Below are 26,555 nucleotides of genomic sequence, written 5' to 3'. Positions count from 1 at the left end.
TAATTGGAATTCTGGAGATTCTGCACAAACTGTCACGCCTGAAAAAAAACTTCAGCAACTGCCAAGTTGAAAAAAAGCATTCCACACGGAATTCATTATCTGGTGTTCAAAAACTCAGAAAGGGTAGGAAAAAAAGTTAACATTAATTCTATGTTGTTGAAATATGACTACCTGGAACAACTACATTTTTCCTTCTTTTTTCCAGAACCTTCTAGAATTAGAAAAAAGCCACTGTTAATTTACAAGCAGAGTTTCATCCATGAAACTGTGATTCCCCCTATTCCACAGGCAACTACTTTTATGTAATACAACATACTCGCCACTGCCCAACAGCAGTCACATCCCTACTTTCCAACACACAAACTCAGAGAAGCAAACTCCAAGTATCCCCTCTAACTCTAAAGGAAACTGCAGGAATTATCATGGTATCATAATGATACATCTTTTCCCTAAAAGATCTTTCTGATATTATTTCTTACCCTTTCAAAAACAAATGGGCAAGAAGTATGTATGTATCAAATAAAAAGAAAGGGTATATTTCAGACATGACAAACCCCTTTCTGCTATCAAGGAGGTAGGCATGGAAGGCAAAGAGGCCAGCAGTCAAACCCACCAATAAATCAGATATACAGAGCTTCGCATCAAGTAATCTTCAGGAGAAATGAGAAAAAATTAAAAAATAAAAAAAAAGAAAACAAACCAGCTATATATTCCTTGTGTCCTTGTGTTTTCTTTTCTTCATTTTTCTATCAGTTTTAACTTTTGTGATGCATGTTCAAGCTGCTTATGGCTTCCTTCATCATAGTGTCTCAGCAGACTAGTCTGTTTTCATCTTTGAAGTATAGCCACACTTTATATTCTCTCTAAACCATTCATCTTCTCCTTCCACAATTTTACTGGTGCCTAAAGCTTTCTTTTTCTTTTCTTTCTTCCTAACCAGTCATAATTTGCATCTTCCTCATCATCTTAATATTCCTTCAGAGTTTGAATATAGGCTCAAAGGCCTGTTGCTCAAAATGCAAATAAGCCAATATATTTTCTTCTGCTTTTAAAGCACACACATGTACAAAAAAGCAAGGCAGAAGGTAGCACTACTGTATTTGTACTTTTCCCACCCTTAATTCAGTTCCGTTTTTGGATTAACAACAGCAAACAACAGTATAATGAGGAATTGTGCAAATCTGTTCCCTAAAAATCAAACATGAAGCAAAAAAGGCACAGGCAAAGGAAGAAAGGTTTTCTTACACAAACTGAGTTTTTTCATAAAAATATGGATATAATTATGGTCATACCTGCATCAATGCCAACAGGCCCAAATATTTCCTTCAACTGGAGTGCCAGTTCAGGAGGTAATGTTAGTTCTAGGCAATCTATATTGAAGGCTGCACTTGATGCTGGTAGACGGTTTTGTATCTTGGCTTTATTTTCATCCCCGCTTAGAGTTTCAATTTCTTCTTTACCACGTATCTCCCTGGAACTCCCCTGCGTTTCTTTATCTGTCTCCAGTTCTTTATCGCTCCTAGTACCCGTCAGAGGTGCATGATCCATTTCCAGTAATGAAGTAGTCAATTTGGAGTTCTCTGCATTACTTTCTGAAAGATTGCTGTCACTTTTGCTATTTAATTCAATTTCCAAATTGGTAGATGTTGTGTTAGGACCATGAGGCAAAGTCATGGGTATACGTAAACCTGCATCAAGTTGTGAAACTGATGGCTTATTTATATTTTCTTCAACAGGACTCTCAGACTCTACCTTCTGCTTTCCTGAAATGGATGGCTCAATGCTACCTGCATCACTGCTAGGCGCTGCATCTCCAGAATTTTTCAATTCCGCTGAATCATTCAATGAGGTAGCAGTCAATGAGTCAGACACATCAGCATCTGTCACAGTTGCCTTGGTAGCCCTACTTTCTGCAACACTGAGTGATGAGTTCTTGTCTTCTGAAGGCTCAGAGATATCACAAGCCCCAGTTACTTGTGGCATTTGTTCGCAGTCTTTGAGATTCTCACTATAGTTTATACTTGCCTTGAAATCAAGGTCTGCAACAACTGGCTCAGCTTCTCTTACTTGAAAGGATTCAGTATCAACATCTTTGCGTAACTTTTCATCAGAGTCTAACAGCAGACCTGTGGCCCAGTCTATGTCTTTGTTACATCTTTCATAAAGATCTTTCAGAGCTTCAAATGAAACAGACTCAAAGAGCTTACACAGTATATTTAGCTTTTCAGACTCATCAATATTGATAAGTTCACTTTCTTCCACAAACGTACTTTTATCATACATAACTCGATAGGGTATTTTTTCCTGAGAATCTGAGGCATTGTCTACGTCTTTGGGTTTGAAGCCATCTAGCCTGCCATGCAACACTTTGGCAGTCTCGGGAAAAAGCATTTTCTTTTCTAATCTCCACAAGAGAGCAAAGTCCTGTGATTCAGTCTGTGAATGGCTACTTTTCTGTCTACATGAGCACGCATCATATTTCTCTTCTGCTGCATTAAGCATAGGCAAATGTTCCTCCTCTTTGGGATGGGGAAAATTGTTGTTTGTAAAAGTGAGGGCCAATTTGTGATGTTTCCTCATTCTCTTATTTTGCTGGGTTTTTTTCTCACCTACTGTTTCGCTAGCTACTAGTTCAGGTTGGTGCGTATGCAAACTCTTTGTATCTGGTTGCTCTGCAGCGTTCACAGGTGTCCCACGAAGCACATCTATGGTCTCAAGAGCATTTCTATCAGTGTCACTCTCGGTATTTCTAGCTTCATCAGATGGATTTGGACTTGCCTTTCTCATTCTCCTTGACCTTTGCTGTCTCTGCTCTAATGAGCCTGAGACAGGCCAATGTCCTATCATTTGCAATTCCGGTGTAACTTTATCTGAACTAAGAGAGGAACAGCTAGAGGCTAAATTTTCTTCCTCATGTCCTTTTTCAACATTACAGGTCCCAGGCAGGCCTGCTTGCTCTTTACCTAACCCAGGGTGCTGCTGACCAGGAGTTTTAACTTCCTTATCGCTCTTCAGAGAAGATTTTTCTAGTCTTCTACTTCTTTTGACTCGCTGTCCCATTGTTTGTTCTACAGGCCAGTCACCTAGAAAGTTCAGTGGTTCTGGTTTTCCTGGTGCGTCAAAAGCTGAACTGCTTGGTTCTACTATGTTACTACTCAGTGTTGATTTTGGTTCCATACATATTTCGCCAGATTGTTCAACTTCAGTTTGAACTTTGAGAATGTCATTATCACTGTGTTCCTCAACTCCCCCTGTATGCAAGCACACAGTTTCTTCAGTCATGGTCACAGCAACCTCTTCCACTTCTGTTTCAGTATTTTTTTCTGTTTTTTCTCCATTTTCTTCTTTCTTCTCCAAGGGCAGTTCTTTTTCTACACAACCTGATAAATAAACATCCAAGTCATCTTGAACAGTGCTGTTCTCGGAATTGTGTTCCACTGAGTTATTTTCCATTTCTTTTTCCTCTTTCTGAAAATGTTCAGGATCACAGTTACTTTCTAATGGTAGAGAAGTATTGGGAAAAGTTTTATCATCTTCAGCTAATTCAAGAGGTTTCACGTCAGAAGCAAAAGGTTTTTCTTCCTTTACATCAGAATATGCCTCTCTCTTTCTGAAATACAAATGGGAATGAAAGGTAAACCCATTTAAAACCTTCTTTAAGCTCTTATCCACATTTTTAATTTTGGCTTGGCTATTTAGTATTTTCAAATTACAGACCAGAAACTACCTTTTAGGAAACTAATCATCCAGCTGGAGAACTCTAGTGAGAGGAAAACAAATTTATGACAACTTAGTCCTAACCTCAACACTCCTTTATAAAAAAGAAGGAGCTAAGAAAAGCAGAACTTTCCTTGGTAAGTATCCCTTTTTCACTTCAGCATGGGGCTAAGAATACTTTCTCAGAACTCTATTTTCCCCCCATTCCCAGCATTCAGTTTCGTACTGAAGCACTCTGCTACCAGACATCTCCTCCTTCAGATCAGCAAACCTGGTAAACAGGCTTTTATTTAATGACTGTTGCTTTCTCCCAATAGCCCGATGCTAAAGCAAGTCTAGAAGTTAACTAGGAGAGGATGGGCCTTTTCTTGTCACACCATTTTTCACAATCAGCTACATTCCATTAATTATCAGAGCCCACTTCATTTCAAATACATTAGGTATGCAAAACCCAAATGAAATAATAACCACAATAAAATCTGATTTCCTATGCATTATTATATTGCATATACAGCATTATTCAGATTAGCCACTACAAAACACTCATGTATACAACCAACATAAATTTAGATAAATCTAAACTAAATATACTCAAGTAGATAACTCGTTAATACTGCACGAAGATTCCACCTTCTACCACAAAGACATCATCTAATACCAACACACAGACTCAGAAATAGTAATTTGCTCATATTTGGGGCTACATTCTTTTGAAAAGCATTCTACAGATTTTAAGTGTTTTGTATCTGCAACATACATCCAACTGCACATTTCTAAGATAAGAGAAAGTCTACAGATTTTAAGTGTTTTGTATCTACAACATACATCCAACTGCACATTTCTAAGATAAGTCAATCAAGATTGGCTTATTGAAAAGTAACACACAGCCATACCGGGAGGTTTTCAAAAAGCACCAAAGTTGACTAGATCCTTTGACTGCTCATTTCTAGAAATGCTGAAACTCTTAAAAATTAAGAAAACTATATAGTGTATTTCTTTTTATAATTTAACTAATTTTTTTTAATGCATTCACTGTTCAACAGCATTATCCAGGTATCCAGATTCTATTGCTATGAAGTTTGAATTTTTAGCCTTTTTTTGAGACTACAAAGCTAGTAAGGCAATCTAACCTATGGCTTTCCTCCTGACAAGGATCTTCACTCCAGCCTGCAGCTTCTGATTTGTCTGGGACTGAAGAATCCAATATTGAACTAACAGTAAGGCAGCGTTCATACCGTTCCAACATTCTTTTGATCTTTTCTTTAGATACACCATGAATGTTTCGCCTATGAATTAAAAAAAAATAATTTAAAAAGAAACATTTCAGATTTGTATACTACAATGAAAGAAAAGAATAATTTAATAATAACTTAATGATAATAAGTTTACAGCAAGACTAACCAGAGAATTCAGGGGGCCAGGGCAAAAGCTGTGAAACAGCAATTCTTTCTCTATCAGTGCACTAAGGCATTCCAAACAGGGTATCTCAGAAAAATCGCTGCTCTACTTGACTTCTCCACCCCACCTGGTGGCCCTGTTCTGCAATAAGATGTTTTGCATAATACTAAAATCTAGAACCTCACCAATAATGCATCTTCATATAAGTATCAGAAACACACTATATCAGATCCTGACAGTGATGCAGGATATCAAACTGGGTACGGAAGATTTCTGAATTCAGTTTTCCTTCTCTGGTTTTCCTAAACTAAGAACTTCGAGCCTTGAGGAAAACCTATTCACCTATTATTTTGGACACCCTTTGGCTAGAAATTGTCACTGACTCTGTTAAAACACCAACTAGCAATGTGCTCTGCGTCAGTTCCACCTAGAACAAGTGAACCTGCCAATGGCGGCAAAACAGGTATTAGGAGAAAATGTTTAAATTCTATTTTAGGAAAGAAAACAATCTTCCTTACCTGATTTGCAAAGTGGCCAACCTTAAGCTAAGCGTGCAAACTCAGACAACAACAGATATTATGAAATCACAAAATAACCTACACTGAAAGGCACCTCTGGAGGTCACATAGTCCAACCTCCTACTCAGAGGAGGTACGGCTAGATCAGGTTGCCCAGAGCTTTGTCTTGTCAAATTTTGAATATCCCCAAAGACTGAAAGTCTATAAATTCTCTGGGCAAACTTTTTCAGTGCCTGATGACCATCGAAGTAAGTTTTGGCGTTTTTTCTTTTATGTAATCAAAATTTTCAAAGTTCCAACTTGCTTATGTTTGTTTCGTCATATCTCTGCATGATTGTGAGAAGAAATCTTTTCAGTCTTCTCTATAAGCTCCCAAAAGGTAGCTGAAGACAACAATACGATCCTTCCTTAACGTTCTCTTCTTAAGACTGAGCAAACTACTCTAGCTCAATTCAGTATCATCTGCAGATCTGCTAAGAGTGGACTCCGTCCCAACATCCAAGTCATAAAAAGGACATTAAATAGTAGTGGCCCTAGTATTCATCCTAGAGGGACACCAGCCTCCTCTTGGACTTTGAACCACCGATCGTATCCTTTGAACCTGTCATCTAGCCAGTTTTCTAGTTACCTTATTATTCCCTTACATAGGGTTTAAGTCTTGCCTATTTTTGGCTCTAAGTAATGGCTCTATGACTGTGTAGAAGGTCCTGGTAAAGAAGAGGCAAACAACAATGGTGATGCACAGGGGTTTGTCCCTCTCAGGCCACAAGGTGCTGATTGCCTTAAGCTCACTGACAGCAGAAACATTTCAAGTAAGGCAACAGACCAGCCAGATGCAAAAACAGCCCCAACCTGACATTATTTTTGCAACTTCAGGAAACGAAAGGAGCAGTCACTATACCTTAAATGCAAAAGAATTGCAATCATAAAAACATTACATAATATCTAATGCTAATAGTATCTTTTGTATGTAACTACAATAAAGTAACAGGAAAAAAATATCTTAATACATATAAAATAGGGAAAAAATACTAAAAAGCTACTTATTACCGCAAAAATCTTGACTGTTATCTTGCTACTTTCACCAGCCACTGTAGTAACTGATACCTTTTTAAAAATAATAGTTCATAAACTGTGAAAGATATGCAATCTAATATGAAATTTTCCTTTACATTCTTACCTTTCAAGTTCTTTTGGTTTAAACTTCCACCAAGTGTCTGGTTCTCGGAATATGACTTTGTATTTGAACTGCTGAGCCTGAATAAAACAGGTATAAAACAAAGCCATATGATCCATTTCTTATTTCTACAAAAAAGCACACATACAGCCTGCTGCTTTAAAGATATTTTTTGTATTTTTTGAAACCAACCGAACATTTGGAATAACATACTTTGTTCAGTGTTTCACTTCTTATTATAGATAAATGGAGATTTTTAAAATCATGTATATGCATCTCTTACTGTAAAATTAGATGTGTGCTATGATCACGGGGTGGGGTGGGGGGATAAAATCACTATTTCATATCATCCCTTTAAATATTCTACCTCTGAGTCAAGACCGCAGAACAGCTCCTCTTTCCAGGTATAGCATGCACATGTCTATGCAGCCTCTCCAAGCCAGAGAAAAGCCTACTGCTTACATTTAGAGCTGACCAGATGTGAGCCCGTTTCAAAACAAGCAACGCAGTTGCATTAACACAGCTATTGTGGGCAGCCTATGAGAAACCTGAGCATGCTCCAAGTCAATAGTCCTTCTACGGTCTAGTCTCATCATGACAGAAAAGGAGCCCAAAGTCTAATCAGGAGAAACACTGGGAGTAACTGTGCCATTTCTCCTTGTTCCTGTTTTCAAAAAAATTCTTATCACCGTACCAAACCCTGCGTTTCCTGGAAGAACTTTTGTTGTATCTTTATTTCAGTATACATCATCAAGGACTTAATTTATGAAAGAACTGTTAATCTGACAATTGCTAATAAATGCAAGGATAATAAAATAAAACTTTTATTAATAAAAATTATCTGTATTAAGTCCCACTGTTCACTGATCTATTACCACATGCAGCACATGTAGGGTATCTGCTCAAAAGCCATCAGTGCTATGTACTACACTCTGACGTGTTTCTATACCAAGGTAGGAGAAATCCCAGATCTACTTTATGATATTTCTTCCAATATATTATTTCTGTTAATCAGAACTAATTTTATAAAATAATGCAGTTCCGTAAGCATAAAAAAAATTATTAAAACTACCAACCAAAATGACAAATGATCAACAGCAAAATAAAAGCTAGAGTCGAAACGTGCTGATGCCCATTCAGAAACAATTATGCAAAAGGTGAGAAGCTCCAGAAAACTGGAGTATGAGAAACCTACAGAAGAGTTCACCAAGTTACTTAAATCATTAAAGAGAACTTTGGAAGTTGAATGTAGATTGCTTTTATTTAGTACTAAATATAAGATGGTCACTTTTAGTCACTAAATAAAAGCACTACACTACTAACAAAATAGTGCAGTTGCATTATTTTGATTACATCACTTCAATAAAAATTATTAAGCAAATATGTACAACTTCAAGCAAGCTAGCAACATTTGGTAGCCCTGCAACTGGTCATCTGCTATCTGCCTCTAGGTCATATTTAGGATGAAACTAAGACTAAGACTGAGTTTTCAAGTTTCATGGAGCATCAAACATCAGTGTTATTAATTAGTGCTAATTATATTTTAGAAGTAGCTTAGAATTTTACTGATCATAAAAAAGAGGAACAGTATTCAGTTTCCTCAACAATATTTATTTTTGCTCCCAAATGCAATGCAGTTGGCTTTGTCACTTGGAAACTAGGCCAGGTCAACACTCAGATGTGCACAGAATATGACACTGAGTAACACGATTCCATTGTAACACTTTTCTTTTAAGTCCAGACTTCCTTGCGGAATAACAGCTACACTGAGAAAGACAATCTCATTTTAAAACATGTGTTGTTGCCATGCTGGTCAATAATCCCTTTTTAAATCGATCAAATTGTAATACTAACCAAAGTAACATAAGGCTTCATCTCCCATGCTTGTATGTTTGTGTTGTCTATTATTATAGGAGAGATTCTCATTTCAAATGCTTCTTTGGCTGAAAGACACACGTGTGCAATAGAATGTGATACAGTTAATTTTGTTATAATAGGGTGTACATGTAACATTTATACTGATTTTCTAAATTTGTAATATTTTAACTACTGCGTAAAGAACTCTTGCCACAACTTGATCTGTTTCAGGGTCCTCTTTCATTTTAGAAATCCCCCCTTCACATGTAAAGCTACTGAGATATGGCATTATTCTTTTGAATTAATGTATATATGATAATCAAGGAACGAAAATGCAGATGTAAAATGCACAAAGATGGCTAATCAACCAGTAAATGAAACTAAAAAAAAACCAAACAACTACATGATCACCTTAAAGTGGACGACTTTGTTGCGTACAAAATTCTTGGCTTTATAACAGTCTTAAGATTAGTCCACTCTGTAAACTGTATAAAATATGAAAAGTTATTGTAACTTAAATACACAGTAATGAAGTGTTTAGAATCACTAGCTTTGAGATACAGTGTTTTTGTAGCTATGTTACAATGCATCTGAACAATCGAACTTACCGTTGAATAACACGTTTCTTATTAACCCATTTCTCCACTGATGAGAAATGTGGTAGCAGAAAAGTGATCATGGTTCAAATTTAGCAAATAAAAGTTTAAAAAGAGTTGTTCTATGGTGAGCTTAGAGAAAGCCACTATCAAAAAAAACCACTAATTATGGAAAAAAATAAATCATTTCTTCTGTCTTGCTTTTATAATTTTAAGTTTGCCAAGAATGTAATGCTCAAGAGAAAAAATAATCAAGAGCAAGAAAATATCTATGTAAGTGTTATCTGTAGCAACATCCTCATTACTTATTGCATATGCATATATAATGGCTCATCTCAGAGGAAATATTTCTGGGAGATGGTGCAGATTACCACTCCAGAAACAGGAGACAACCCAAAATACATACCATGACGAAATCCGAGGACAAAACAATCTTTTAAAAAAGACACTGGCATAGTTAATTGCAAAAGACACAATGGACAGATGACTTCTGAGTTTGTGCTCATATTCTTTTTCCACACACATATTAAAAAATATTTCTATGATGGGATAAATGCTTGTCCTGTGACACGGATATTACAAGACAGGCAGCTTTTTAAATGGCACACAAGCATTGAACTGTAAACAAGCAAGCTAATCCCTTATTTCTCACCTCGTTTCCTGTTCCAGTCATGTGCTTCCCCTAAGCAATCGGGATCATAATGGTATTGTCCATGTTTATAAAAGTATTCATCAGTACTAAGAATGATTCCACCCGGGTTATCCTCAAGCAAAATCCTGTGAAAGACCAAGAAGTAAATAGCTTTTCCCCCTTTTCCTCCCCAGCCCTGATATCTGCTGCCAAATATATGTGTATTTAGGCTCTTGCACAAAGGGATTATTTGGAATGGAAGTAGCAAATCCAGGTAAGGGAAAAAAAATCATCTTAAATCCAGGTAAAGATGATCTATAATAATTTCCCTCTGTTCCCAAAGACTGAGGATATCTGGGGGAAAGAGCTGACAAAGGTTCCCTACAAGTCTCATTTCAAAAAAACAAGGGAGGTATTTTTCCATCTACATCGAGTGACATACTTTCACACTGACAAATACACATACAGTCTTAATTGCACCAAATATTTCAGCTGCCAGCCAAAGGAGTCTAAGCTTAATCTAGGCTTTTGGAGAGTTAAAAGAGAAATCAAGAATTCAACCCAAGAAGCTCCACACGTACTACTTACACAGAAGAATTCCAACAGTGGAAGGGAAATTTCTGCCTATAAAGAGCTGGTGTATTTCCATCCATGTTATTGGAAGGAAACACCCAAACCAAACAGTGACTAGAAGAACACAGCAGACCTAATACAACTGCAATGATCCTCTGCTGACATACGCTCCTTCGGTCGGTGACAGAAGTTAAAGCTAACCCCTCCTACTTCAATTTCCACTAAAGGTGAAGGAGCTGAAAGCAACTCAGCTCTGCGCAATTATTATTACTCATCTTGCTGCATGTATCATGTAGCTGGCAATTAGGGCATAAGCGTAACTATTTACAAATGTCAGAAAATTGTCTCTGTCTGCACTAAATCCTGCACACAATTAAGCAATTTCTTTTAGAAGCTCACAATATAGATGTTCTACCTTGCCAAATATGATTTTCCTGATCCTGGAACACCTCTGAGAAGAACAAGTACTTGACCTATAAGTTGCATCTTTTTTCTCATCATGTGACAAACAGGTGGCTGCTGTGCTTGCGAGAGGTTCAATTTTGAGTTTCTATCTTGATTTCCCCATACCTTCAGAGAAGGGTTGCTATCCCAGGCATTTGAAACCACTGGAGAGGAAAAAAAAAGTCCTTTTTCCAAAGTCCTATAGTCTGAAACAGGTCTCCACTGCCCTGGACTAACAACCACGGGAGTTAGAAAGCTGTGACTTCCACTGGATGGATAAAACACGGGAGCCATGAGATTCCAGTGTTGTTGAGGTTGACAGGACAATGTAGAACAATTTAAGTCATAACCCTGCTGAGTTTGCTGAAAATCTGCAGGTTTTGGTGTTTTCAAACTGGATGTTTCAAGTGAGACATATGCCTCAGGAAGACAAATGCTCTGGTGGCTGTTAAAGGCAGTCACTACCTCTTCATGCTGTTCCAGGCACCCTGAATTAGGATTTCCAGTGACAGCTACTCCAAGTTCCAGAGGTCTTTGAGAGGATTCACCAGAAGCAGCAGCTAGACTTTTTTGATCCAAAACAGTATCTTGTGTCTGTTCAGAATTTCCACATGATACTTCTCCATTCGATTGTTTACAGACTTCTGAAGCTACATCATGCTGAACATGTATTTCTGACAAATCAGACTCTTCCAATATCTGTGCAAAAGTGTCTGGTGCAGCTGGTGAGCTTGTCTGGATGCTCAGCTGACTCACTGGTGGCTGAGGACAGCAGAAGTTTTCTAAAAACTCATTACTCATCCCTGTTTGCTGCGGAAGAAGTAGGACATCGCAAGCTGAATCAGACTTTTCCCACTCAGGGAATTCATTAAAACCATCGTGTTCCACAGAGTGCTCATGTACTATTTGGTCATTTGCAGAATTAGGCAATTCATCCCTTGAGCTGTATCTCTGAATGGCGTTTTCTATTAAGGAATCCAGTTCTTCAGTCAGCTGCACATCAGGTGATAGTACCTTTTCTTTTTCTTCTTCAGAATTACTTTGTTCTGCAGTACTTTCCCCCATTCTTTCATTTGCAACAGATCTTTGCTGATTAACAAGAGCTAGTGATGATGCCACTGAATCAAAACCCAAGGTTTTTGAAGATGCTACTCCTTTGGCATGGGTGGACAGCTCTAGCAGATAATCCATAGCATTTTCTACTGTTGAATAAGGTAAAGAGAATAAAGCAACAGTCAGCTGAACAAACACAAGCTGATGTGAATGCATTTTTTTTACTTGAAGGAGTATTTATCACAACTAAAGAGACAACCAAAAGCAGTTCACCAACTCATCTTTTAATACACCTTCTGCAACTCCCTTGACCTGTTTCTCATTCGAGGTAAAGGCAGAACTCAATGCAGACATATTGCAAAATAACAACCTAATAAGCATGAAAATTACTAAGTAAATATTGCCCAAAAATTATTAATTTTAACTGGGAAAAAAAAAATCAGAACTGGGTATTTAAATGGATACTCATTTCTAACCTAACTCATATAGGCAAAATAGTGTAAAATGAACTGAAAAACACTACTGAGGACTAAAAAGATTAAAGTATGCAAAATGGCTAGGCCCAATTGAAAATATCATACCTTATATAGTCTGAAAAATTCAGTATCTGCACTAATTCTTTGTAAAGCGACTAAATGGAGTATAGGTTGCCCTGACACAAGTATCATCTGAGCCCTAAATCTAAGCTTCTGTTTTCCTGAAAGACAGTTTACCAAAAAGCCTAAGTCCATTGAAGTGCAACTCTTTCTGCAAACATGTTAAATAAAATCTTCCTTGTCCTTCCATCTTCTCTACTTTCTGAGAGCAACTTATTACTCATATGAAAAAGATGCTAATCTTTCAATTTTTAAACTATTGTTAATAGTATAACACAATAATGAAATTAGCATATTTACTGAATTCTCCAATAAGCTTCTAGATAAATCTGTGATTTTGATAAAGGTAAATCTTATTAAGAGTTCAAAGCATGAATCAGTAATACCATCAATTTAAATTTTAGAAGGAATAACAATGATAGCAACAAATGTGAGAGTTATAAACTCCATACAATTTAGGTAAGGCAAAAACAGCAATAAAAGCAGCCTTTTTAATGGCTACCTAGTTTTCATACACACAAAAAAAATGCCAAACTCTGCCTTCTTTGCAAATAGTCTTAGAAAAATCTCAGCTAATCACATCTGATCACATGAACAGATTAATTAAAATGCTCCATATATGACTTATTCTCCTGCTAAATAACTCCTCAGACGTTGCTATGCAGCATCTCATCCATTACTTTTATAATAAGTGAATAAACTTGTATATAGAAGAATTTCAAAGCCACAAAAGCATGGAAACGACTGGGCACAGGCATGAAAATAGTCTGCCAGGAGAGGTGAGTATGTAGCTTGGCAGAACACAGGGGAAGAAACACAGTCCAAGCAAGACTGCAGAGAATTCAACATGACAAACAGAATTTATCCTGCAAAAACTAATCCTCAGTGGAGATGACAAGATGACAGTGCAAAACAAAGTAAATTAAAATCTCAATTCAAGTATTTAAGGAAAAGCAAATGCTGCCAGGACCACATACTGTGTACCATTGTCTTAAAAAATGATGATCTACAACATAAAATACCCCTCCTGCAGAAACAGTTTATGCATCTAGCAGATATGGCACAGGAACTAATTGGAAAAAACAGATTCTCCTCACAACTCTACCACTGCCTGCTCTGTGTCACAGAACAAGCCACGTAAACTGTACCTCCATGTATGAAGCACACAGCTACTGCAAATTACCAGCCTCACAGAAACATTGTCAAACTTGGAGAATCTTGCATTGAAAGAGCTATAAAATTTCAAAATATTATGACTCACCTATTCATTAAAAACTAAACTCACAAATACGCTTGCAACACCCACATCAAATTTTCTGGAGTCACCCTAGTTAAGAGCTGTCTGCATATGGAACAAAACTGTAACGCCAACTGTGCATTATTTACCTTTAAAATCACATTCAGACAGAACCATATAAACCACACTAGGATCTAGATCAGAAAACATCTCTGACATGCTGTTGAAGAGCTCTTCCTTATTGACACTATGCACTGCTTGTGACACTGAGTGGCCTGGGTCCCCTTGGGATACACCAAAAGCAGTTCTGTCAGAATTGCCATTCTTCCGAGAAGGACTCCCACCAGTCTTCCTTCTCCGCGGCATTTTATTTTCTAAAAATCAGCTTGCTTTTCGATTTAGTTTCTTCACATGAGGCTGACAGCACCAAGCTCAGAAATCACAAAAAACCTCTCGTAACTGGGATACGGATAACAGAAATAGCAGACCTGGAAAAAAGAGAACAGAGAAATTTTATTGAAATACACAGTCACATTTCCATGTCTCCTATTTAGATAGCTAGAAGATCAAAAAAATACATCCGCATCCAGGAAAGCATTTTCTAGAAGGCTGCCTTTCTTCTTTTCAAATGGCTGACAGCTAAATAGCAGCCTTATTTTTCAACTAACTAGATACTGAATCTGCGTCTGGAAGAGAGAACAAATAAAATGGAGCTTAAAAGAATAATCCATAAGAGTAAAGGAAGCAATACAAGGCAGCCAATTCACAAATATTCCCCTGCTAACACCTACTGATGACCAGTTAACATTATGGAACACTTATATTCTCTGTTAAAATTCACAAATTTTGCTCCCCTTACGAAAGTATTGGAAAATGTAAGAGACATCTCCAAATCTTCCTCACACTTGATTTTTTACAACTAAATAGTTGGGGTTCTTCAACGTTCAAACACTAGCGTAGGTTGCGCAGAGAGGCTGTGGAGTCTCCAACCATGCAGATTCGCAAAACCTGACCGAACATGGCCCTGAGCAACCTGCTTCAGGTGACCCTGCTTGAGCAGGTGGGTTGAACCAGATGACATCCAGAAGCGCCTTCCAACCTCAGCCTGTGTGGTTTTTTTTTTAATTGTTAAAAACATTTTACAGCTTTATAAGCCATAAAGCAAGACAAGGCTTCTGTCTGCCCACCCCCCCCCCACTCCTGCCATAAAGCCTTTGAATAAGTCTAGTTAAAACATTATGGCATCTCTAATAACTGCAATTACTGCATTAATCTTGTCTAGAAAAGGAAAGCGATTATTAATTGAAGTACAAGCACAGAGTAACTACCAGAATATGGTGAGACCTCACTTTTTTTCTTTATATCAAAAAGTATCAAAGCTCTGTTGTATTCTAGGGATGCTCATAATAAACTAATTCATTTTTACAAATAATTATTCAGAATTACATCCACGTATGCTAAGGCAATGCACAGATCAACATTTCGTCTCATCTCATCTAAAGTCTTAGTAAGATTGTAGAAATTTTAAGACCTATCAAAAAGATAGATCAGCATTGCCCAGGATTTCACTTAAAATAAGGCATTTACCATGGCCAGTATCACAGACAGATATTTTGACACAATCTGCTTTGTTTACCACAATATTCACAATGAAATTCCTGGACAGATTCCTGGGTAGTATCTTCTGTTGATATTACCAAGCACAATAAAAGTATATAAAAATAGATGCCTGCGTACATGCAAAGCACACCCTACTGTATTACATAAGACATAACATTAACATGCTCAACTGAAAGGAAGAATTTTCACTTGCTTTTAAGAGCAAACTCGAACTTTACAGAGGATTTTATCTAGGGACTTGCCTTTTCAGATAGTCAAGTTTCTCTTTTTGAAAATCAGTTTACTATGAAGGAGGAAATAATTTTGAATAACCCAATAGCCAGACTTGCAGGTCAGCTATATTTATTGGTTCTGGATAACATAATATGAATCAGTCTGTAGTTTGCTGTAGATGAGGGTGGGTTTTTTCCCCTCACAGATGAAAATGGAGTTGTAATAACATAATGATTTAGAAGAGCAGGGCTGTGCTGAACACACTGAAAGGGAATTCTAGACAATTAGCCAGAGGCTGCAATATGCTTGGAGGTTCTCTAGTCAGTTCTGGGTACACCGTTTGACATGCATCCAATTAGAAGAAACAGCTGTTTCATTTTAGCACTGATGAAAAACAATACTCTTGTGGCAGTCTCAACTTCACCTTTAAAAACAAAGCAAAACAAAGCAAAACAAAACCCACGAGCACCTCCTCACTCATAGTTCTTGAGAAATACGCATCTCATGATATTAAGGATCTCCTCCCAAACAAACATATGTACAAAAATCTGCCCGTATGAGAATTACCTTCCAAATTAAGCAATCTTACAAATAAGAGATATTAAGATATCAGCATTCTCACAAAATAATTTAATTTTCAAACCCTACTAACCTACAAGAGAAAAAGTAGACTTGTCAGGTCAGGGCACTTTAATGTCATCATCTTTCTAGCTGGGCAGAGTTTATTTCTGATGGTAGATTACGAGCCTCAGGCAGTACTGCTACCCCTAAGGAGCTGGATGGATGCATCACAGACATTCTGTAGGCACAGACACACGTAGCCAGAGATCAGCATCCATAACAGGCAAGCCAGTCACTACAAAAACAGGCAGGTACCAACGTAATCAACCTAACACAACACATTTTTCTTTCCTGTTTGACAGACAGAACAATGAAGCATAGACAAGTGGACAACCTGGCACAACAAGAGGAGGGAACAAGATCTCAAGTCTTACTTGAGATCTCAGCACCTTACTAACACCATTCAACTTCCCTTTGCAGTGAAAGGAAAACAAGTAATTTCATAAACTAGTTCTAAGAATGTGTTTATAATTCCCTAGGGGAAAGAATTAAAGATGACCAATGTTCCCAGTAAATATGAAGTGTCTGTCAGTTATACAGAAGAGAAGAAATATGCAAGTTTTTTTTCCCACCTCCCTCTCCATTTTTTTGCACTCTCATACCTAAACTGATAAACTAATTGATAAAGCATTACGGTCTTAGGAAAATATATTAAAAAATTTTCCATAAAGCATGGAGTGAATTTAAATCACCGTACTTGCTGCAAAGGAATTCCCTTGCAGACACATGATCCAAAATGTTCCATTTTATTTCCATTAATACAATTGCCCATAGAAGAAATTAATCCAAAATAGCAGCAGTATAATAGTCATCCTGATCAGACTCCTCACATTAAGGGGAAAAAAATGTCAAAAAAAAAAACCCAAACCAACCCTTCCAGGCCCCAACATAGGTAAAGCAAATTGTAACTTAACTGCAACTTATATGTAACTTATCTTGGGGGGGGGGGGGATAAAAAAATAAAATGGTACTCTTTGTTATGACACATAATATAATAATATAAAGAATTCAAAACATTTAAACTAAACCATCCAAATGAAAATCTAAGGCAGGGGAGGGGGCATCCCCAACACCCTCCAAAACCAAATGTGTTATTTTATTATTTTTAGAAGAGCTAAGATTTCATTTCTGTTAGGAAGTAAGTGCTAACAGATTTGTCATACACAAGCCTTCACATTGCTAAGCGGTACTGTTGAATCCACAGACTTGCTGTAAAGAATTCTCATAGAACTTTGAACAAATGTAAAAAAAAAAAAAAAATAAGGTTACAAATGCATTTTCTAAAATTAAGCTAAAAGGCATGAGTCATGTTTACACTGAGGCTACATTACATTTGTCCAGTTAAACATCTTTTGTTTTCCATAGCAAAAGCTAGAACTTCCCCCTTGCTTCCTAAGAACTGCTATATATTGTTGAAGAACTGGATTTTTACAAAATCAAACAAAAGCTACTATAAAACAATATTAGGCACCACCTGACCATCATAAAATTTCTGGAAAAGCAATATGTCTCAGGCTTGAGACGTGCATTATTGTTTCATTTTCAGTGTAGTATGAAAATGCATATGCAGTTGCTGAATAAAGATCTGATTAAGGCCTGACACATCTCATACGTCTTTTACACTGGGATATCTTAGAAACCACACGCAGTAGCTTGCGTTTTCAAGATCTGTCAAAATTCTTGAGTAGACTGGACTGACTGCAAGTCGTATTACACATATATCTCAAGTACAGTAAGAGAAGGAAACAGGTAGTATTCAAAAGAGAGAGAACACATGTAATAAAGGAAGAAATATACTAAACTACTTTAAGTGAGTTAGTTGATACCAAAGTATTGACAAAGCTCTTTAAATCAGAGATACTGCAATCGGGAAATAATCACCAGTAAACATAATTTTTCAAAGTCATTATGAGAACTTATTTTTCAAGCAAACAAGAAAAATATTCTAACCACTATCTGAGGTTTACTAAAAGTATTCAGCAGCACGGGACATTTCAGGTTTACCTGTAATCAAGTTCAAATGACAAATAAGCTATCAGTATTACTTCTCTTCCTTTCTTAAGGACAAAGAAAGTCTCCAGCCTTGACATAATGTAATAATCAATATGACGAAAGCTGCCTGATTTGTATATATTTTTAAATTTGTCTGATCAATTTAAGGACATTAACTCACATATAAAAGAGGTTGGTTTAGGGGTTGGGTTTTTTTGGTTGGTTTTGGGGGGTTTTAAAGAATTTTTCAATTTCAAACTACATAAAATATTTATCATGTAATGTTAATTTGCATCTTTTGGCTTTTAAAAAACAGTCACATGTATATATACGGACATGCTGGACACTGAAAAAAAATAAATCTACATTTGTAATTCAAATAGAACAGTAATTGCATAGAACTTACATTTTCAGCTTCACTGAGTTGCCCCACAGTAGGTCCCTTCTCATCTTTCCAAAACCAACACTGATGCCACATTTAATAAAAATCTGCTGTTAAAAAAATATAATGCACTCTTCTGTCAAGAAACCATACTTTCAAACATAAAAATTAGATGTCAGCAGAAGTGGATACTCCCTCCTGGCAAAGGAATGATCAGAACACAAATTAAAATTGATATTTTGCTCACAGACCATAGAACAAAGTAGGGATTTAACAATGAGCAATACACATAGCTGTGCTTAGTCTACTAAAAACAATTAATATTATACTGACAAAGTACACAACATGCCAAGTTGAGCTCAAATGTAACTTTTCCTAAGGATAAGAATACCTACTTGATTTCAGCTACTGATTTGTCATCTAAAAAAGCTGACTTACATCAGGTAAAGAAAAAACATAATGGCAGCAGAATTAGGAATAAAAGTAAGTTTCCTCACTTGTCATTCCACTTGGTTCTTCACCACAGTTCTTAACCATCCTGAAGATGTTTACGTATCTATGCTGGTCAAGAAATGATTTGTTCCATCGTGTGGTGGATTAGGCAAAGAATACCTGGAACATCAAAGTCAGAATACGTTATTGACAGATATACCACTAACTTGCAATGCCCTACCAATGCTAAAACACTGCACTTCTGTTCATCGAAGAGCCTGCAAACTCCTAATCCACTGTGTACACACCAAAGATTTCAGATGTACTCAAAGCCCAATTTAATTCCAGTGTACATATTAGCCTAATCAGCCTAGAGCTCACTTTCCTGACAACAGTCTTATGCTTTCAATCAAATTAAAATCAGCTTAAAAAAAAAAAGGCAAACCAAACCACACCTACGAGCATACACACCTAAATCAAGTAAAGAATTTGGAACAAACATTCTGTCGCACACCTAATACAGCAGGCTGAGGACTCAACTACCTTGTAACACTCTTCACAAGAGATGGAGAAACCCAGCTCCTGTTTTGCACCTAATCTCACTCCACCGCTCTAAAGAGTTAAGAATTGTCATCGAAACATACACAGCACTTCACATAAGCAAGAACTTGATCATGAGGATCCAAATTTACAAAGTAAAGGACAGGCTGCAGGCAGAGAACACTATTCACCCCACTCTCAAACACATGGTTTCACAAAAAATACACCAGGAAAGGCTCAATTTTACAGAACATTTCATTTCTGAATATAAATTCAGACTAGAACAGAATGAAAAGGCTGAAGCGTACCTGATAACAGCGTAATGCTACATTATTTCCACTACTCAGATTTCTGCTTTCTGAATCAAGCTCTACGAATGCAGGCATTAAAACACAAAGGTTATCTCCACATTTTTTCACTTGCACTTTGAAGTCTCATAAATGGAGTAAAACAAGTAAGTATGTAAATAGAAACAGAGAAAAAAAATAAATAGAGAAAAAACATCCAATGAAATCAAACTGAGACCCAATCATTGTACTCTAGTTGTATTCACACAAGAAGCTTTTCTTTTTGAAAAACATTTTAGTCCCCTCTCTAAAAAACACAAGGTAAAAAGGGGAAGAAAAAAAGGAAATGCCTTCCAGCAGATTTTTCTCAATAAGCATTAAGAGTAGCAAAGGAGACAGCTTGGGAACCTTTTGTGTGCTTCCATTTCTGACAGCAGTCAGCAACAGCACACCCCACCTAACCGCTTTGTTACTTAATGTGAAAATCTATACCCAGCTAGAAACAAAGCGCTTTTAAAAACACTTCAAGTATCTTTTCTGGTCTTTTCCTTCTCTCACTCAGTGTTATTCCTACTGGTTGTTCCAAGGGCTTTGGCTATTACAACAGTTTTAACTAAGCTACTCTTTTTCACATCAAATTCTGTCAAAGTGCAAGACACTGACGCCCATGTCTCAATACACTTGCTTTATGCAGTCTGCTCTGCTAGGGCTTTTTTTTCCAGTTGTGATTTTTAAGCCCTGCGTATGGCCTGGACCAGACTGCCAGATTCTTTTGAGGCAGCAGCAGAAAATAAATCTTGCTTTGAGTTCAGAACAAAAGCTTCGTCCATCAAGTACACAATTCAAGAGTACAAAACCAGCCCAACCTCATCCGAAGTAGATGCTTAGGAAGTAAATGCAACTTTCAGGAAGAGCAGAGCGCTGTTCGCTAGGAAGGACTCAAAGGCTTTTCTCCACGGGCCACATCAAAAGGAGAAGTCAACCTGCAGTGACAGTCAGATGGTATTTGACAGGTAACAGAAGCTGTCAAACTCCAGAACTCCACATCACGCAGTTTCCTTTTAAGCCGGGCAGCTGCTCTTGCTAGAGGCCCTCCGTACAGGTGAGCGCAAGCTCCCAGAACGGTGCTTTCTAAAAGACAGGCGGATCTCCTGCTGGGTGCACACGACTAAAGCAGTGAGGTAGGAGGAGAGCCACCAGTAAGCAAGTTCCCCAGCACCAGGTCTGCTTGGTAAGAACTACTTTTGCACTCACCCTCCTTTTGCTGTGTGCTGAAGGTCAAAGCCTGGGAGGTGGCAAAAAAACCAACTGGTCTTGGGATTATGGAGCACACAGATATGCAGCCTGACAAGCTAGAAAAAAAAAAAATAATCAACAAGCAGTTGTTTTCCTTGTTTGGGTGGAGAGGGTTGTTGGTTGGTTTAGAGGATTTTTTTTTTTTGCAGTGGTGCTTCTGCAGTTTCACATCTGTAATCAGTGCTACTGCTTAAGATTGTATTCCTGTTCCATATTATAAAACAGCAAGAGAGAAAGATTTGGAAAGAGAAAAAGAGAACTCCTGCCAGATGGAGCTGCAACTTGCCCCCATCATGTTTCCAGAGACTCTGTCCGAAAGTCAGGCTGAAGGGCAGTGAATAAGAGTAACACGTCTCTGCAGAATTACAGTTCCTCAGCACAACAGAATTTCCTTTTACATCCTCTCCAGGTGAACTTTCATACCTGTGTCCAAAAAGCCTTCAAACAGACAGCAGCGCTTGGATCTTGTAATTCAAGACTTGGTGCCTCTCTGAGTTGCTGGAAATAGCTTGTAACCTTTTATAAATTGCAACTCTGACAATATCTAGCTAAGCTACAATATAGTCTGATGCACAAAATATTTGAGTCTGATTGAAAAAAAGGAAAATATAACATTATAAAGCTGAGCAAAACTCTCCTAATGAGGTTAATTTTAATACTGCTGTATTCTGCTATATTACTGTTTCCTGTCTCTTAAGAATTTATTTTTATTTTGTTTCTGTGACTGAGACCTGGCCAAAGAATGAGCACTTATTTTAGTGCTTGGAAAGCCAGCAAAAGGGCAGCAGCAAGAGTGAGTGAGGACTGGTTCCATCAAGATGAGAAGATACTGTAAAAGAGAAGTATTACTGAAGATCACAGGTGAGGCTTATTATTATGGGCACGCAAATGCAGGTGGCATTATAGAGGAAGGAAAAGTGGAAAATCAAAAGAATACTTTATTTAGAGTTTTCTGCAATGGCAGCAGTCAGGACTGGCAATAAATGCAAATGCTACTTCCCCAAATCTTGGCTTGCTTTAGCTGTTGATGCAAATGAAGACAGATTAACTTCCTTCTTATAGATGATGCCACAACTCTAACGCGTCTGGGAACAAAGGGAAGTGGCTGTCAAAGACTCAGACTCCAGAGCACGAATCTTCAGACCTATGTAGACATCTAACAGGGCTTCTGCCATGTGACCAGGTCTTGGTTCTGCTGCTTCCACAGACAAAGGCTTCTCAGCTCCACAGCTTTCCCTTGCATGTGATAACAAAACAACTCAAAGGCAGCACTGTCTGGCCAGCTTTGTGCAGTATAATCTCTTCCTGAAGGTCTGCTGAAGATCTTGAGTCTGTGATGTACACAGTGCTGCACTCTGGTGATCCCCAGCTGCCACTTCCCTCCTAACTGCCTCACACAGTTTTCAGTTCTGTGATTCTAAATTAACGTTTGTTGCACACTGGGACAAAGCTGAAGCACAAGAAATTTCTGGACTTCAGCACGGGCTCAAACACAAAAACAAAATGAAGATGTGTTCAGGTCTGCAGAAAGCACGTGCAAGAACAGGAGACTTGCAAGATTGTGACTGCCGGAGCATCAGAGCACAAGGTGCACTGGAACACAAGCCAGATTTTTTACCAAGGTGTTATCTATGAAGCAGTAACCTCAGAACAGTAGCAGCCACATCATGAAGCTAAGGAGTCAGGTTGGAAAGAGACATAAAGCAGTTTGTAAACTTTGCTGGTGGTCCACCCACACCAGCAACATGGGAACCACTCCAGGGTTTCACAAACAGGAACATACCATAGTGACACATAATACAGTTAGACAACTCACACCTATTCAAGTTGCATGATACAATTATAACTTAAAAAAAAAAGGCAAGAAACCAAATCACATGAAGAAAGCAAGACAGGAATGAGAATAGCTTATTCATATAGACATCCTAAATATTTTCTGGGGAAAAACAAACAAAAAATATCACATATCAGGTCCTAGGCTGGAAACTACATTACACAAACCTATCCGGGCAATTATATCTACTTCATACATTCCAATGCACTTCCATTGCTGAAGCCACTAGGCCTGTTGAACATAGCACACACACACCGCCATTACACAGCTATTAAAAAGATAAAAACTATTTTCAGCTTAATATAAACCATAGATAGATGACCTCATCCTGATTTGTGTATCAACAAAAAGCTCACAGTCTCCAAATGACTGTCATTACTTACTTGATAGAGACTCAAACCTGTCATTTACCTTCAGAAAGTAGTTCACCTTAGATGACTTGAAAAAAAACATCAGCCAGGTCCACTTAAATGGTTATAATGGCGGTTCAAGTTAACACAGGCAATTTTTGAGATGGAACACAGATCAGTTACATAAACCAACCCACCAGGAGATCAAAAAACCCCAGTGGAGTTGCAAGAAGCAACAGCTGGAAAACTTAACCTTTTCCATAACCACAGCTGAATTCAGGAGAAAATATCAATGTACAGCTTTACCTAGTTCTGAGGTGGTGTAACTGACAGCTAATTAATGCCCTACTGACATTTTTATAATAGCAAAGCCTCTGTAAGAAAAACAAAGGCAGCAACTTCCTAAAACTCAAGGATTAGTAATTCAGGAACTTCAGAGCTAAACTCAGAGCTAAATTCACATGCAGAAGAACTTTATATAAAATAATAATTATACTGATTACGTCAGCCATTTAGCACAAAGTACAGATCAATACACAGGTAGGAGTGAAAGACACGAAACCATGCAACACTTCAGAACTACATCCCCATGAAGTCCCTATTACAACATATACACGAATTCAAGACAACGTAATTTTCTCTTGTAAAATGGACAAAGTCACAGGTAACAGTCCACCTACACCATAAAGTGAAACAGCTGTAAGTATACCATGAATGTTTCTTAACACCATGCCTAGGCTAACATTTTTGCCAGGTACTACTGGACTTTCACACTGGTAACACTAAGAACCTTGCTTCCCTCTGCATCAGTGCGTTCCCCATCTGAAATGCCTTAATGTTAATACAATAGAGTTCTTAAAAAAAAAAAAAGTGTAAACAAGACCACAAAAAATAGCGTAATTCCACAGTTAAAAACAAAACACAACAGGAGAAAGCCTATAAAGAAGAAATTAAAGGATTTTTAAGGTGTGCTTTGATGCTGTTAAATTTCCTTCACAAGCTCTTCACATGATCTATAGGAACACAAACTATTGCAACTTGAAAGTGCTGTAAGCACATGACACAAGCGAGCCCTGCCCTAGTCATGGTGACTGTACCCGTATGAATCAGGGCTAAAACTCTCATGCTAACAAACATGTACCATACCTAATTTTTTCTGCCCTTCTGTAATTTTCTTCAGGTTTGCATCTCAACCTTTGGCTCTCTAATCACATCCCAAGACATATTAACTTAAGCTTTTATTCCAGTGAAGGTGAAATGGATGAAAAGCAACCCTGTTACCTTCTCTGTTCTTTTGCTTTACCTGAAATAAGCAGAAAAACTCCAAAAGTATTTTGGATAAGTCCTATATGAATTATTCTCATCTTTTCACTGCAAGGTCCTACTGAAAGATGCGATGCATACTAAACTTTGTCAAGACGCTGTATAAAAACATTTTAAGGGTCTCTTAACAGTCAAATTGGTCTTAGTTATTTAGCACAAGAGTTAAGAAAAATAAATACATATTATTTTTTTTCCCTCTCCTTTGAAGTCAGGGTCCTCCAAAGCCCCAGTGACCTTATGGCTCTCGATCAGCACGTGGGAACATTACGCCACGAAGGACACAAATAACCGCACGATAAACACATTTCAGCGTTCGACCGTTCAAAACCAAACAACTCCTTCAAGTACTAAAACCCCTTTGATTTCGTTTTGCGGGGGGTGGATTTATCTTGCGGGGCTTTGCCCTTCGGGACACGCTTTTAAAGCTCCCTGGCACTCCGCACCGTTTGCTCGGGACCGGGGGGCGAAGCGTTTACACGGCCTCGCCAGCCCCGTCCCTTCCTCCAGCGCCCGGGGCCGCCGCACAGGCCGCGGCCGACGGCGGGGTAGGGCAGGGCAGGCCGGGGCCGCCGTCGCCCTCCCCGGGGCTGCCGGGGGCGGCAGTCGGTGTTTCTTGAGAGGAAAGGCCGCCTTTCACGCTGAGGGGCGAGGAAGGTGGAGCAGGGGAAGCAGCCAGCGCCTCACGCCGCGGAGCGCCCGCAGCCCTCACCACAACGGCGGCGAGCGGCGACCCGGCGGCCGCTCCAGCCGCAAGGCCCACCCTGGGTCCGGCAGGCCCCAGCGGCGACGGGACCCATCCGCCGCTTCCCCGGCCCCTTCGCTGCGCTAGCGGAGCCGCTAGCGGGGGCCCGCGACCCGCGGCCGAGCCCCCGGCTGGCGGGCGGGCCCGCAGCACAGCACCCGCCCCGCTGCCTCCCCTCCCACCCGCCGGCAACTCCTCTCCAGTGACGCCGGGGGACGGGCCCCTCCGTGCCACCGGGGCCGCCGCACGGCCCACAGCCACCCCCGAGATGGCGGAGGCCGCAACGCTACGGCGAGCGGGGGGAGGGCGAGGCTCCTCCCCGGTCCTGCCGCTCCGCGCCCAGACCCCGCCGGCCTTTACCTCCCGCCGCTCGGCTCGCTGGCTTCCGCCGGCGGCGGACGCAGGGGCTGGGGAGCTGCTTGGCGGCCGAGGAGAGGGGGAGGCTCCGGCGGAGCGTGCGCCGCGGGGACACAGTGCCGCTCTCCGTCCGGCCGGGGAAGAACAGCCCGGGAGGAGGCTCCGCTCGGCGCCGCGCCGCCCTCCTCCCCTCGGCCCGCCCTGAGGGGCCGCCGCGGAGGCCGGGCTGGTGGCCCGGGTGTCTGGACCCGGCCACTCTGGCGTCCTCCGGGTGCTGCCCGACACCTTCCCCCCTGCTGCCAAGGGGCCGTTTCTGAAGGAAAAGGAGAAGAGACCCGGGAGTGGCGGGGGGGGGGGGGTGGGGGGTCGCCTCCCACCGGCTGAGGGCAGCTCCCCGCCTGGGGAGGACCTCGCCACCTTTTCCAGGGGTTATTTGATAAAACTGACCGCCCGTAGCGTTCACCTGTGAAAAGGGAAACGGTGTGCTCTACCGGTGCGGGGAAAGGCGGTGTGGAAGGACCGGCCTCGCCCGTAGAGGCCATCTTGATGGCTGCAGGGCGTAGGCGAGTTCAGCGAATGACTGGAGATGAGAGGCTGAGAGTATAGTTAAATCTGTCGGGCGTGTACTGGCAGGCTTCAAGTTTGTAACAAAAAGGATGAATGTTTAACTTCTGGTGCCGCTGCCCTCTTTTACCAAGCAATTTCTAACGTTGCAGCAGAAGAGAAGGCTCCTGCGGTCCAGAATGATGTGGTGGATTTGCGAGCTCAG

At 39.5% G+C, this 26,555-nt stretch overlaps 1 protein-coding gene across 8 annotated transcripts in view; it reads right to left on the bottom strand.

Moving 5' to 3' along the window:
• The window catches only part of N4BP2 (NEDD4 binding protein 2), a 37,577-nt gene extending 11,600 nt beyond the window's left edge, over positions 1-25,977 (bottom strand). For 3 of the 8 annotated variants that reach the window (XM_074587852.1, XM_074587857.1, XM_074587859.1), the window contains exons 1-10: positions 25,790-25,977; positions 19,123-19,237; positions 18,650-18,823; positions 13,947-14,285; positions 10,883-12,113; positions 9,916-10,040; positions 8,665-8,753; positions 6,814-6,890; positions 4,848-5,003; positions 1,293-3,610 (exon numbers count right to left, since the gene is read on the bottom strand). In XM_074587852.1, coding sequence (XP_074443953.1) covers positions 1,293-3,610; positions 4,848-5,003; positions 6,814-6,890; positions 8,665-8,753; positions 9,916-10,040; positions 10,883-12,113; positions 13,947-14,163 — 4,213 coding nt within the window. In that variant the 5' untranslated portion in view covers positions 14,164-14,285; positions 18,650-18,823; positions 19,123-19,237; positions 25,790-25,977. Of the gene's footprint in view, positions 1-1,292; positions 3,611-4,847; positions 5,004-6,813; positions 6,891-8,664; positions 8,754-9,915; positions 10,041-10,882; positions 12,114-13,946; positions 14,286-16,282; positions 16,430-18,649; positions 18,824-19,122; positions 19,253-25,396; positions 25,557-25,789 lie in introns of those variants that run through there. The other 5 variants (XM_074587855.1, XM_074587856.1, XM_074587853.1 and 2 more) reach the window with 5 other exon arrangements.
• Between the last annotated feature and the right edge of the window lie 578 nt (positions 25,978-26,555).

Source organism: Larus michahellis, chromosome 5 (assembly GCF_964199755.1).
Source record: "Larus michahellis chromosome 5, bLarMic1.1, whole genome shotgun sequence".
Taxonomy (NCBI): domain Eukaryota; kingdom Metazoa; phylum Chordata; class Aves; order Charadriiformes; family Laridae; genus Larus; species Larus michahellis.
The sequence above is the reverse complement of the archived record's forward strand: the minus strand, read 5'-3'. Positions and strand labels throughout refer to the sequence as shown.